This window comes from Galendromus occidentalis, unplaced genomic scaffold, assembly GCF_000255335.2.
Source record: "Galendromus occidentalis unplaced genomic scaffold, Mocc_1.1 scf7180000077451, whole genome shotgun sequence".
Classification (NCBI taxonomy): Eukaryota; Metazoa; Arthropoda; class Arachnida; order Mesostigmata; family Phytoseiidae; genus Galendromus; species Galendromus occidentalis.
The window spans coordinates 237097-250400 of NW_003805439.1; the positions used below are offsets into that span (position 1 = coordinate 237097).

At 50.8% G+C, this 13304-nt stretch overlaps 3 protein-coding genes and 1 non-coding gene across 4 annotated transcripts; 3 read left to right on the top strand and 1 right to left on the bottom strand.

Moving 5' to 3' along the window:
- Nucleotides 1-356: 356 nt before the first annotated feature.
- Nucleotides 357-5505, top strand: RabGGTa (Rab geranylgeranyltransferase subunit alpha). Its single transcript, XM_018639679.1, has 7 exons — nt 357-398; nt 3510-3620; nt 3792-3916; nt 4017-4201; nt 4287-4565; nt 4648-4823; nt 4921-5505. The coding sequence occupies exons 1-7, from the start codon at nt 357-359 to the stop codon at nt 5503-5505; spliced, it is 1503 nt and encodes a 500-aa protein (XP_018495195.1).
- A 287-nt stretch (nt 5506-5792) lies between these two features.
- Nucleotides 5793-5876, bottom strand: TRNAL-CAG (transfer RNA leucine (anticodon CAG)). The gene has a single exon. It is a non-coding gene; the product is annotated as a tRNA-Leu (tRNA).
- Nucleotides 5877-6253: 377 nt separating this feature from the next.
- mRpS35 (mitochondrial ribosomal protein S35) lies at nt 6254-8060 on the top strand. Its single transcript, XM_003743726.1, has 6 exons — nt 6254-6502; nt 6762-6966; nt 7097-7193; nt 7337-7448; nt 7537-7728; nt 7817-8060. The coding sequence occupies exons 1-6, from the start codon at nt 6327-6329 to the stop codon at nt 7998-8000; spliced, it is 966 nt and encodes a 321-aa protein (XP_003743774.1). The 5' UTR covers nt 6254-6326; the 3' UTR covers nt 8001-8060.
- Nucleotides 8061-9082: 1022 nt separating this feature from the next.
- l(2)k09913 (transmembrane protein 53-like lethal (2) k09913) lies at nt 9083-12011 on the top strand. Its single transcript, XM_003743727.2, has 7 exons — nt 9083-9281; nt 9507-9766; nt 10197-10314; nt 10408-10666; nt 10791-11009; nt 11169-11290; nt 11489-12011. Exons 2-7 carry the CDS (start codon nt 9631-9633, stop codon nt 11628-11630), a joined length of 996 nt encoding a protein of 331 aa, XP_003743775.1. The 5' UTR covers nt 9083-9281; nt 9507-9630; the 3' UTR covers nt 11631-12011.
- Nucleotides 12012-13304: the final 1293 nt, after the last annotated feature.

A 13304-nucleotide genomic window follows, 5' to 3' on the forward strand; every position in this document is an offset into this window, starting at 1 on the left:
AGTGCTTACGGAACGGAGCAACCCGCATTGACGTAATCCGATCAATCAATACTCGAATATGAGTTCTATTCATGGATGGATAACACGCCGGACCATCACATCACTCATCACTTACGTGACCGCGGCTCTCCGATATAGCCACATGTTTTAGAATTCGCCTGAGGAGAACGAACGTCTCGGAGGGAGACTTTCCATGCGGGAGAAAAAAATGACTCGCTCCGATGGAAGCCTGCCAACAGAAAAAAATCCACTGATTGTGAGCAAACCTCATGTCCGATATAAATAGATCTCATGTAAGTACACGATTGCTCCCGCCCTTGTATCCGTGCAAGCTGTCTGCCGTGACAGCCGGCATGATGACGAGTTACATGAGTAATCCAGAGCGGTTTTCCTACCAAGTGAGCGACGGCAGATTCTGACTGAGGCGAAGTCTCGGAGCTAGCTGATCAATGTAGCTCTCTGGTCGAGTGGCGGGTAAGAAAACCCTAGGCCTCTACCAATGCGGAGAAATCGGAGACGAGGTCCAAACTCTGACGAATGTAGACTTCGTCTCACCCTTGAGACCGCTTCGAGACCGGCTGTTCTCCCAATGCGGAATTCTCCGTCGTGCTTCCCCTCCCCCGGGGAGTCGCTCCTTCGCGTGACGTAGAGCGGGGCGCTCTCCTGAGCTGGAAACCGAGGCACCCTTCCCGAGTAGAATCGTCTCCTCCTTCGAGTCTGTTGCGTCATCAGAATAACAGCAGACGATAGGAGATCCCGGTGTTGCTTTGAAATCGTTGAGCACGCGACCGACTAAAAATCACGCATTTAGACACCCGGGCAACGGGAAACGTGCGTGAATAATTAGCATGCACCAGAAGGTAGCACTGGGAAGGCGTTGCAAAGTACACGGAAGAGGTGACGTCCGACGAACGAGTGGAAGGCCCACACAAACGTCTCCAAGTATTTTGATCTGACTGAGATCGGACCTAAGTCCTTCTCTCTCGCTGTGCAGGACGAGATGACGATAGACCCGCCTGAAGCCTGGACTCGAATATATTCCCCAGATTTGTTCCTGACCGACGATTGGCATGATGGACTGTCCCACGCGCGAGATTCGGTCTCTCCGTGAGCGAGCCGTGGTCGACGGGCGTCATATGGTCTCACACGACAAGAGAGGAGAGGGTCGCGGGGTATTTTCGCGCTTAACGTTAGAAACCCGCCGATGGAAAATGAGTATTTTTAGATTTGAGAGACTCACCGACCGCGCTTCCGAGGACTCCTCGTTCGCTCCTCTCCAATCTCAGAGTTCGGGGAATTTTAGTTGAGCTCGGAGTTTGGATCCGTAGCATCGGGGGAATGATCGATCAGAATCCCGGTTAATGAGATGAGCTTTCGAACTTCGATGCCCTTGAGCAAAGGGCTTCCGGATTCGTTACTCGGAATGTGTCCCTGTGGAATCGAAAGGGATGGATTTGTCAGAGATAAACCGGTTGATCAATTAGCCTTGACGCATTCTTCTGCTAGCTGTTTTCCGCCAGAACTGAATTCTCTATGCTTTTCTCCGAATCGTCCGAAGTGCATCAATCCCCGTACCAACTCCCAGAGCTCCTTCGGGAACGAGGACTCTCGATCTCCGATAGGCAGCCTCTGTAGCGCTCCGTGACCTCTTCACCGTGGAGTCTATCCCATGGGAGTGTTTCTCCAGCTTTCGGAGTGGGAGCCCCGATATCGAAGTCCCTTGAAGAAATTCTTTCTCGCCCTCAGGTAGGGCGCCAACCTTCATCAGGATTAGGCATTACGGGGCGGAAAAACGGGATTGCAAAGCACAGCGCCTCTGTTGTGACCCTGTACACATATTTGTATATCCGACTACTCCTCCGAATGTCTGACAGCGTCCGGAATCCGGGGCATCGCTCATCGGGGGAAGTCGTCGGAAGCCTCCCCGGAGATTATCGAGGCTTCCGACGGGTACGTATGCAAGAATGTATTCAATGTACTAAAGCTTGAGTGGAGCTTGTTGAAGTAAGTTGGATATTTTAAAACCTGTCGAGCGATATCTCCTCGTGTTGTTCTTCTGTCTTCCGAGAGCCGACGGCCGTAGTCATCCATATGGATCTCCTGATTTACGGAATCGGCAGAATGCGTTCCTGTTTAAAGGGCTCCAATACTTCACGAAACATCCCTCATATAACATGAAACATTCGGAGGCACTTCAAAAACATATTCGGCAACCGCTTGATGATGGCGGTTCCTCAGCAGCTTCTTCGTCGAAGGCTGACGATACTCTGACGGCACGTTTTTGAAGAGCCGAGCCGGGACACGCAGATGATAATCGGAGATCCCCCCGATGAATTGGTGTCTTCCTGCGTCGAGCTCGGGAATCTTCCGCATGGATCGGGGATAGAACCTCTGTTCATCATCATCTTGGAGCTGGAGGGCCATCCTGACGGTCCTGCGAATTTTCGGAGATCGGAGCATCCCGCGGAATAAATTCCGGAGTCAAGTCGTCATTCTGCTCCTGCTGCCATCCGAGCACGACTCCGGCCTTCTGACTTGCTTACGAAACATGAAGATCGTGACCTGCTGAATCCGAATCATGATCAACCGACGTTCCGCATCACCTGATCATAAATCCTCGAAAGCGCTGCTCCAAATGATCGATCCTACGAAAATCAAACTTCGGTCATAGACTCGGGAAAGAATTACTGTGTGCCTCGAAACTCGAACCTCGATTTATTTTCTCCCTCAGCAATCAATGCAGGCGATATTCCCGACTGTTCTCGCAAATTGAAAACCTGAGCTCGGGTTCGGTTCAAAACTGTTGGGGGATAGTCTTGGTTCTCCCTCGCGACTTGCGAGGCAACGGTTAGCATCGGAGTCGAAAGGAACCCGGAGCGGACATGGGAACCGCAATCAAACATGCGAGCTGAAAGTTATCTGAATAGCTCTGACGTTTCGACGGCATCCAATCGTATCTTCCCTCCCGTGCGAGCAAGGAAATAGCTCCGATTCCCGGAATTGCATCCTTCCCGCGACTCGCTCCGTATTCGTTGAGCCGTGGAGAAGCGCGCGGAGCCTACACATCGCCCAAATGCGATGCGTTTCCCGTCTGAACTTACGTCAGCGCATCAGCTGTCATCGCCCAACTGCGGCCAGTTCAACAACACCCCTACTGTCCCGAACTCTCCTAGTCATTCGCAGGCAGTCATTCGGTGGTTATCTATTCAGGTTACATACAATGGTAGGTGATGTTCAGAGGAGAGACGAGCGGTAAGGAGTGAGGATTTTGAGTACCGGCAATCATATCCGACGTGCTCTCACGTGAGTGATCGGGAAGCCGGCTTCCATTCTGACTCTCGGAAGTTCTTCAGAGCACACGGTGCATCTACTAATGTCGGGAACCCAATAGCTTATCGAACATCAGGTATCGAGATGGGAATGACGTCTGTGGGTTCGTGTGTCGAATCGACTGAATGAGGTCCTCCCACCGACTTATGATAATCAACCAATGTCGTCTTGATTTTCAGCACGGTCGTGTCAAAGTGAAAACGACAGCTCAGCAAGCTGAGGAGAAGAGATTAGAGCGCGAGAAAAAGAAAGCCGCATATCTCGCGGCAACTGGACTCATATACAAGAAAGTATGAACCCTCCAAGGAATTCATAGCGGCGCCAATATGATCAACTATTATCGATACAGTATGATAAGGGAACATTTCTCTCACTCAGACGGTCCCTGCCGGTATTCATAACGGCACGGGAAGCCCAAGCAACCAATTCCGGTCTCCGCTGAAAACCTGTTTTCTTTGCAGAGAACAGCGGGGGAACTCGACGATGAGCTCCTAAACTACACTGCCGGAATCCTCATGAATAACCCAGACGATTCTACCCTATGGAATATAAGGAGAGAAATCTTCCTTAAAATGAAAGCAGATGGGCAAGTTTCCCTCCTCTCCGAGCGTCTTCCTGGAATATTCCGAAGAGCGAGTTACCCTCGGAAATTGTTCGCCGTATGCTGAATTTTGTTTCCTATGCAGAATCGATACCGATGGACGAACGAAAGACGAACTCTCACTGACGCAACAAACCCTAATGAAGAACCCGAAGTCTTATGGATCGTGGTTCCATCGGGGCTGGACGAATGAGAATCTTCCCGATAGTCCGGACTGGAAGAAGGAGCTAGAACTCTCTGAGCGGTTTCTAGAGAAGGATGACAGGAATTGTGAGTGGGGAGAGAATGTGTAATGAATCACAGATAGCCTCTGACGGAGCGCACATCCTGATCGAGACGTTCTATTCCTTATCAGTTCATTGTTGGGATTACCGGCGTTTCCTCGTGGCGAAGAATTCGGTCTCCGACGCGGAGGAGCTCGAGTTCTCCAGGAAACGGATCAACTCAAACTTCTCGAATTATTCGTCTTGGCACTATCGATCGAAGCTTCTACCGAAGCTGACACCCGGGAGGGACGGAGTTTCCATCGAGAAGAAACAACTCGAAGCGGAGTTCAAGCTCGTACTCAATGCAGCTTTCACGGATCCACAAGACCAGTCCGCGTGGATGTACCATCGATGGTTGTTGGGGAAAGGTGGAATTTTTCGCTGAGCCTTTCTGTCTTCCGTGAGCCATTTGAGAAGCTTCGACTTCTTAAGCAAGATATTTTTTTCCAGAGGAGCCGAAAGGTGCCCTGATGCTCTTAAAGTGGTATCCGAAGGAAAGATCTGTTCTCGCTGTTTTCGACAAAGCATTGACCGAGAATACGCTGCCGGTCGAAGCCCCGGAAGGGCAGGTTCTGGAAGGGCCAAAGTGGGAGAAAGTTGGGGGTCTGCCGGCTGCCTGGGTCTGGGTAAGGCGGTGCATCGATTGCGAAACATTTCACAGAGGGTCATGGGTTAACTCCGAGCTGCTGACTATAAATATACGAGAATTATGTATTTCCGCAGAGATATCAATACGGAGATCTCGGGGAACCTGAATCCATAGTGGTCGGTTCAACAAAGCTGTGCCTGTCATGTACGGAGTATCGAAGCGACTTGGGTGCCGAAACTCCCGAGAGCCTGCTGGAGAGAAGAGCTAATCTCCAATGGCAGTTGGAATCGACGGAACAGATAATTGAAATGGAGCCCGATAGTAAATGGCCCTTATTGACTTCGGTTGTGCTCTTGCATGCGATGAAGCCCGATCCCTGCCACCTGCGCAAATACCGGGTCTTGGATAAACTGAAGGAAGTCGATCCCTACAGGAAAAATTATTACGATGATTTGAAATCCAAGCTCCTCATCGAAGATCACCTCAAGCCTAACACGCTTGAGGTCGATCTTTCCTCGTTAGGCCTGACTTCGCTGCATGGATGTCACCTTATGGCTACTGCAGAGAAACTAGATTTGAGCAATAATCAATTGACGCTGGAGAAGTTGAGGCATCTCCGAAACTGCGCCCGCCTAAAATCTCTCATCGTCACCGGGAATGCTGTGACAAAGGACGACGTTTTCGATTTCCTGCCTTCGCATGTTCATATTGAGCGTTAATTTCCGCTCGAGAGGCTGAATGACCATCTCCGAATTTTAAGGTACGGGAATAAAATCAGATGCATCCCAACTCAGACAAATTATATTCATTGGGAGATGCGGAGACATCAGCTGGTTTAGCCGAGTGGAGCTATTCCACTCGCTGGAGGAAATGAGTCTGAGTTCGAACTTCTGGTCAAGTCCGAGTTGGGCCTGCAAGCCACAACCTCTGGTGTGGCAGCCTGGAATCCTCAAGGTGGGGAGAGAGGAGCGAATGGATCAAAAATACCCGATCGACCCGAAAAATATGTCAGAAGTGGGATTCGAACCCACGCCCGGAAGACCGGACTGCGACCTGAACGCAGCGCCTTAGACCGCTCGGCCATCCTGACTTCGTATACCTAGGGCGATTGCTCTTCGTATGAGACTCGAGTTGACTCCGCCAAGGATCTGGCTTCGACAGACATCCCCACCACAATGATTAAGCGAGCAGGCATTTGTTGATGAATAATCTTTTGGCGGAAGTTATCGCGGATTCGTTCTCAAAATGACAGCCCTTGAAATTCCTGTGGAGTACTGAGCTGGAGTAACTTCGCTCCGACTTCTTCTCTGGCTTTCTCGAGAGTATTCGACTCTCCTGAAAGGGACGGCGACTTCTGGCTCAGGTCCGGGATCAGATAGACCCTTACATGACATCTACAAGCACGTGGCGCGTATCCTTCCAATGCGAATATCCACGCTCCCGTCGAATAGTCCTAAACCGCGGAACTCGCTACGACGACTTACCCCACAACACGCTCGTGAAAGCAGCTCCGAACGACTGACCGGCCGTCGCGATCGCGATGGCTCTCTTGCTTCGACGTTCGCTTTTTCCGCAGCGATTCGCCTTATGTCGTGTACTCTCTACTGATGCTCCTGCTATGGATGAAGAGTTCCGCACAATTGATTTGTACCAAAGGAACACAGAGGAAAGAAAAATGACGCGAACCAACCGAACAAGACAAATCCGTCAGAAACGGTGAGCGCTCGTGCAGAAGGACATCCAGCTCTGCGCGTATTCTCCCCCTGGAAAGTTTCTAGAACAAGATACGTGATTCCCGACCCCTTCCTTCGGCTGTTGAGTTCCATTGTCCTTTCAAAATCGTGACGCGCGTTCTGCGGGCTGGACGGAAGGGTGTCTCCATTCCCGAATTCCCGAGGGAGAAAAGTTCCCTCGTCACCGCGATTGAACGCGTTCAGGTGATTCAGTAGCGTTGAAACCATGCTTCGTCTTTCAGAGCTGATCGTATGCCGGTGGATCAGCACTGGCCGTCTGTATGGCCCGTGGCTGCATCGTTCAAGCCCAGCGTAGTTCCGCTGCCCGTACGTCAAGGCGTTGCGCGGAAGACGAGCCCGCCAGTTGCGAAAGAGGGGAACCTGGAACTCATGAAAATCCCCAATTTCTTACATCTTACACCCCCAGCGATCGAAGCGCATTGTGAGGTAGGTCTCCGTGGGAGTTTGTTGGGGCCTCGTTGGAATCCTGATCGAAACATTATGAACATTCTCCTCGCATTCGATTGCATCTTTATTATCTCTCGAGAAGGTACGCATGAATTATTCCACATTCTAGGCCTTGAAGAAGTTCTGCACCAAATGGCCGGAGGCTCTGACGGATCGGCGCAGCAAGAATTGGTTGACGATCACGACATCTGATTACCTCAACGCAGGTCTGTAGAATGCGATAATGTTTTAAGATTATCAAGTGCCCCGTCAGATTGCTTGTATGGAACTCTCGGTGCCTTCGTATGTATCCTGTGTTCGCCTATAAGAACGGCTCTCATAACTCGTCTCGATCTGAATATTCTCAAAGGTCCCAGTATCAGAGACGAGCGTGCGCGCATTGTCACGCTTAAATTAAGGCTGAAAGCCTTGGAGCTGGACAAACATTCTCGAGAAAAGCTCATCACAATCTTGGGCGAAAGGTATGCTCTTTTATATACCTATCCAGAGGTGGATTTCGGGAGATACTCAATCGGTCATCGTAATACGATTCTCCTCGATTCCTCTCAGGTACAATGCCAAAAAAGACGAACTAGTGATCGTCACAGACCGCTGCCCCTTGCGCCGCCAGAACTTGGAATATTCGTTATTTGCGCTGACAGCAGCGTATCATGAATCGTGGATCACCGAAGAATGGGAGCTCACGGATCGACAGGAGGCCGACATGTTCGAATTCACTTGGGAAGATTCGAGGAGCGAGAAGTAGGTTTTTCCAGCGTGGAATCTCGGGAAGTTTTCGCCGTGTAGCTCACCGGTAGGTATGATCTGAAAAAAAATTCGCTCCTTCCAGGTACGCCAAGGAATACGCCAGCCAAGCCAAAAACGTCTCCGAGAAGGTGATCGAAGAGTATGGTGGAGCGCTCAAGCAGCTGAAGGATCAGGGAGACAATATCTATAATTTGGATGCATACAAGAAAGCGGTTCTGGCGCTCATGAATCTGAAAACGCCACAAAGTCAGACAACTGTTCAATAGGGTGGTTTGTGATGAAGCATAGATGAATGAACGGATGAATAAAATTCGATGGAATTCCTGCGATGGCTGTTTCCCCCCATCTTTGTCCCGGAGCGGAACTCAACATTCGGTTCTGATCTATATGAAACACTCAACGTTATATCGAGTACCTTTAGGCGGAGCTGGCCTCTTCTCCCGAATCGCCGGTAGCGAAAGTGCCTGCAACTCCTTTATGGAGTTTAATAAATTCACGAAGCTGAGACGAGCTCTCCGCGATCCCAGGACGACATCGCCTCTTCGATATGCGTGGAACGGCCCGGCTGAGATTACTCACAATCGTCTGACAGCCAGATTTATCAATCGGCTCTAATTAGGCTGATAGGTCTTCCGCGCTTGTTTCGAGGGACAGGAAACTCTCTGGCTCCGAAACTTCTGGATGACCTCAATGTAAGGAGAGTAAATATGAAGAAAGCCGGCGCCGTCATTGTCACCCATGTTGAGAGCGACAATTCCGTAGCTATGGAGGAACTCCGAACCGGGGTCAAGCGTCGGGCTCAGCAACGCCCACAGCGGTACCGTTTCTAGGAGCGATGTGAAATAGCCTCCATCGAGCCATAGCTGATTAAGTCCGCTATCGGCGAGCAGCTGATACCCCGTACTCAGACACGTGCAGACATCGATGAGCATGGTAAATCCAATCGTCTTCCGTTCCCCATACGAGGGAAATATCTGAGGGAAGAGTCCGAATAAATCCGATGGGAACGATTTCCCAGACCGATCTTAATTGGGAAGAGTCTCGAGTCCCACCCGGCTTCCCTCTTCGCGACCGTGGGAATCACGACAGAGCACGGACGATTACTCCACGGGATATGATTCCACCGAGACATCGAATCTCCAACAACCGAGACCTTTAATCGGCGCTCCTGTGGGTGACACTGGCTGACTGAGAGTATTCACCCCCCTCTCCCGCGCCGGTGTACTTGGTTATGGTCATTCAAGGACTAAGGCAGAGATCATGATGATCAGCTGCTTTCTCTCTCAGCTGCAGCGGCTGTCTCAGTGAGTGGATGTCCGCCTGGCTGCTTTCCTGGCCGTCCCCCTACTCACTCATGACCGCGACGAGAAGCTGTTACCATCCTGTTTTCGCACTCGCTCATTCCTCTTCACACTCTTTCACCCGCTGACTGCACGGCTGTTTGTCGTTTGGCCGGCTGCCGCTGCTGGTGGTAAGTTGGCGAAGTGCGGAGCGGACGTACGTAGAGTCCAGTGCTGCGCAGGAGGTGCCGGAGTTGCGAAATCGTGGTAAGCGACCGCTGCGTTCGGGAAGAACTAGTTTCTCGTTTATGTCAAGCCCGGAATATTCGGCGTGGAACGACGAACGTTTAGACGCAGTTTCGTCTGTCGGTCACTCTCGACCATCTGATCGGAGCGGGGAGAACAGAATTAGTCCTCAGTGTCCATCAGTCCCCTTGCCCAGGAAGCATGAGGAAAACTCTGATTAAAGAGCTCTGCACCGATGTATTTCAGAAGACTGTCAACCGTATTCAGTATACCACTCCTGATTCGCGATTGGCAGGGAAATAAATTCAGCCGATAGTCTGGTTCGCGAAGTCATCATCTTTGCCAAGCGGAAGCTCCCACTGCTCGAAAAATGGTTCTCGTCATGAAACTCGCCTCTGGCCATGTGGCTATGCTGAAGATGAATGCAGGGAATCATCGCTCTCAAGTAGCAGCACTCAAACAATTGCAACGACGATCGTATTCAAATGAAAGGGCTCTAATCACAGGTGAGTGAAGAGCCGTCAAGTGCTTGTTGTCGTCGTCCAACACGTACAGGATCTTCGTCAGTCTCTCCAAACCGTGCTTCGCGAATCGGGCCGCCATCGATCCGATCTGCGGTGAAAGCTCAATCAATAGAACTCAACGTGGTGAAGCGATAAGCTGAAAACATCTGGAAGATACTCTGATCTCCCGGCATCGGAGGAACGGATTTCAGTCAGAAAAATGAACTCATTTCCCAGATTGGAGCATTCGCTGTCAGCTTCGAAAATCCTAACATGTCCCGACACCGAGTCGAAGCCAATGGAAGACTTCCGCTCGAGATGATTGAAACATTCCATCTGCACTCGGTGTCGTGTCGTAATCGAAAAGCCACCGAGCTCACAGATAGGGCAATGCTCCGTCCATTGAGATGCTCACGGACTTTTCATATTCCAGGCGAGCGGCTTTCTGCGAATCTGGAACTTTTGAGAGCTCAGAAAAGTGACAACCCCCATGTCGCTTTGTTATTTGTTTGGCTAGCGGCGAAACGCGCGCATCTAGAAGATTACTTCAGGTAGGCTCTTCTCTCGCTCTTTGTATCTGCTTCCGAATCGACCATAATAATTCGAAAAGGCTCCCTGACATGAATTCTCATTATTTGCGGCAGATTCTACTTAGACAATGGTTTCGACGTTCTCTGGGTTCAAACTCAGGCCAAACAATTACTGGCCCCGGCAGCCAAGAACGGAACGCAAAGTCTTGCGCGCGAAGTTCTGGATTATCTCCTCGCTGAGAAGAATCGCTGCTATCAGAATATGATGCTCCATGCATTCAGTATGGGGGGCTACTCGTGGGGGGAATGCTTGTCCGAAATGCATAAGGACCCCGAAAAATACGAGCACGTGAGGAAAATAATGAAAGCGCAGGTTCGTAAATTCAGAAATTCCGCAACACAGAAGTTTTTTGCGATTCGTCATGTGCAACGATCCCATTCCCGCCTTGGGCGTTTGGCTACCGAACGATCTTGTCTCATGCATGGATTCATTCCAGGTTTTTGACAGCTGCGTCGACGTTGAAGGGATCGCGAGCGGACTCCCTGGTGCCCTGACGCGGAATAAAGCCCTCCGAATGGCTGGCACGGTGGGAATGTACACTTGGCTCACTTTAGCTTACCCATTCGCCACGAGACACTATCAAAACTCGTCGAAATTCTTCCGATTGAAGCCGGTCAACGTTCCGGGCCTCTATTTCAATTCTATGGTAGACCAGGTGAGATCTGTCGCATGAGCCCCCATCCAATGGAGAGGGGGAAGGCGGGTGGTAGCGGAGTTCTGGGCATTGATTCCGGCTTAGAGTCTCTCCCGGTGGGACATTCTCGATGAACACGGCCACGGACCTAACCTTCACGTAAGAACTTCTACCTTGTAGGTGAGTTGTCCGAAATCTGATCGTAAAGTAGTCGACCATTGGAACGAGCTTGGCGTCGACGTAAAACTCATCACCTTCGATGACTCGAAGCACGTGCAGCATCTCGGAAAACATCCGGATAGGTTCGTACGAGCAACGTAGCAAGATAAATTGTATATTCCATCGTCTCTCGAGGTCCTGGCCTTGAGCGAATGGCGGCTGCGCGCAATCTATTTCAAGATCGTATCGCTGCTCAGCTCGTGCCGCGGCAGTATGCGTCAGCGGGGAAAGCGATACCTCGCGAAGAGGGGCTCTCTGTTGAAGTTCTGAAATTGTTACAGGTACACGGACGAACTGGTCAATCTAATGAACAAGACAATGCCGGCTCGCGGCGGGTGGACCGCTGACCAGGTGAAAGCCGACATCATAGCTCGCCGTGAAGCGCAGAAGCTTACAAAACGTCAACAGACGTCAACGCAGTGATAGCAATAATGTAAAAATCGAGTCCGCAATGAAGTTCTCTGGAGCTTGGAGCTGAGGATCGGAATATCTTCCTCGACCGGCTTTGTTCTCGCGAGACAATGTGTACTATAGGAAAGTCGAATCGTCGAACTTTCTCCAAGTCTTGATGTCAAAGAGCGTGATCGATGAAATCGTCGGAAATAATTCTGCCAGACTCATTCCAATTCGACCCGGAAAACCTCGGCAATATATGACCCATCCGGAAATCGGAAGCAGCTCGGCATCGGTGATATTTGATGAAATGAAGGGAACATGGTGGGGAAAGGGGTAAGGACTTTGCTGGGAATGGAATTGATCATATAGGGCGATGAATAAATTGTGTGTCACGATTCTATTTGGATCGGAACGATCGATTAATTGCTTCGGTCAAAGCTCGACCAAGGACCCACAGATCATGGAGGGATGCGCGAGTCTTCCCGTTCAGGGAAACAATATCCGCACTCCGCATTTCGCCCGGAGCGCGGCAACAAGACGGAACCGTAATCTAATGTCTATTCGAGAGCCCATCCGTTGAGATACGGATATTTTTGGAGTACTCCGCACTCACGACACAAATACCACTCGTAAGCGAGTCAAGCTATCATGACGCAGGCTCGGGATCGAGATTAATGATATTTAGCGCGATGGATCTAAGATTGATTCTCGCTGACATTCATGCTCCTCAGTTCATGGCAGAATTATTGCGCTCCCATTGTAGGAGTCGATATCGATATACGACTTAAGGGATTATAGAGATACGCACGCTGGTCGCCGAAAGGAGCTCCATTGGAAAGATCTGACTGGCGAGTTATAAAGTGAGTGGAAAAGATGCTCTTCGGACCCCTTCCACTGGCCCGTGAATATGTCCACGTGTCAACCGCAAATCTACGATGACCTCCAATCTCCATATTGAACGGCTCCCTATCTCTCAAAGGAAAAGCTCCCGGGAGAGGATAGCGTAGCCTTGACCTCAGGCCTACTGTATCTCAATTCTAGCTCGGTCAACGCTCTAGCAATGGACGCCACCGAAAAGCCCGCTGATCGACAGCTGATCTATCTCTCGAATTCGTCGATCCCTTCCGTGATTCTCGCGCGAACCGCAAGTCAAGAGCGGTCAAGCTAAAGCGCATGCGGTCGCGCCGACCCTGTGGGACTGCAGGATGGAAAGGTGCTACGAGACTTCGCGCTCGAGCTCTACTGAGGAGCTCTTGAGGTTCCTCAGGGTGAGGCCGTGCCGCGGATCGTCGCTCCGCACGAATCTTGGGCCTGGAGAGTTCCTCGAGTCGCATTCGGGATGGGGGACTGCCTGGGAAGGAGCTTCTTGAGTCGGTGGATAATCGAGAGGGTGTGAGCTCGCTCTCCCGACCTTTCTTCATTTTGTAGTGCAACGGCTCTCAAGATCAAGGACGATAAGCAAGATCTCACAATCGCATCTAGTGGAGTCTATTCGATCCCGTCCCGGGAGAGGCGCTCTATGGGACGAAGTTCGTGCGCTTATCATCAGCACGTTGCAATGGGTAACGGCCACGAGCAGATAGATCCTCTATCTGATTGAGGAAGGAGCACTCGGAACTTGCTCTGAAAAGACGATCTAGTCCCCATCAGCTTCCGAAGACGATCATAGTCCTGAGGGCATGGGTGAGACGCAGGCAGTGG

Excerpts from the sequence above, each read along its gene's own strand:
- RabGGTa (XM_018639679.1), top strand. The coding sequence starts at position 357 with ATGACGAGTTACATGAGTAATCCAGAGCGGTTTTCCTACCAA. Across the intron at positions 399-3,509 it reads CAGAGCGGTTTTCCTACCAA|CACGGTCGTGTCAAAGTGAA; the intron begins GTGAGCGACGGC and ends CTTGATTTTCAG. Across the intron at positions 3,917-4,016 it reads CTTAAAATGAAAGCAGATGG|AATCGATACCGATGGACGAA; the intron begins GCAAGTTTCCCT and ends TTTCCTATGCAG.
- mRpS35 (XM_003743726.1), top strand. The coding sequence starts at position 6,327 with ATGGCTCTCTTGCTTCGACGTTCGCTTTTTCCGCAGCGATTCGCCTTA. Across the intron at positions 6,503-6,761 it reads AGACAAATCCGTCAGAAACG|AGCTGATCGTATGCCGGTGG; the intron begins GTGAGCGCTCGT and ends TTCGTCTTTCAG. Across the intron at positions 7,449-7,536 it reads ATCACAATCTTGGGCGAAAG|GTACAATGCCAAAAAAGACG; the intron begins GTATGCTCTTTT and ends GATTCCTCTCAG.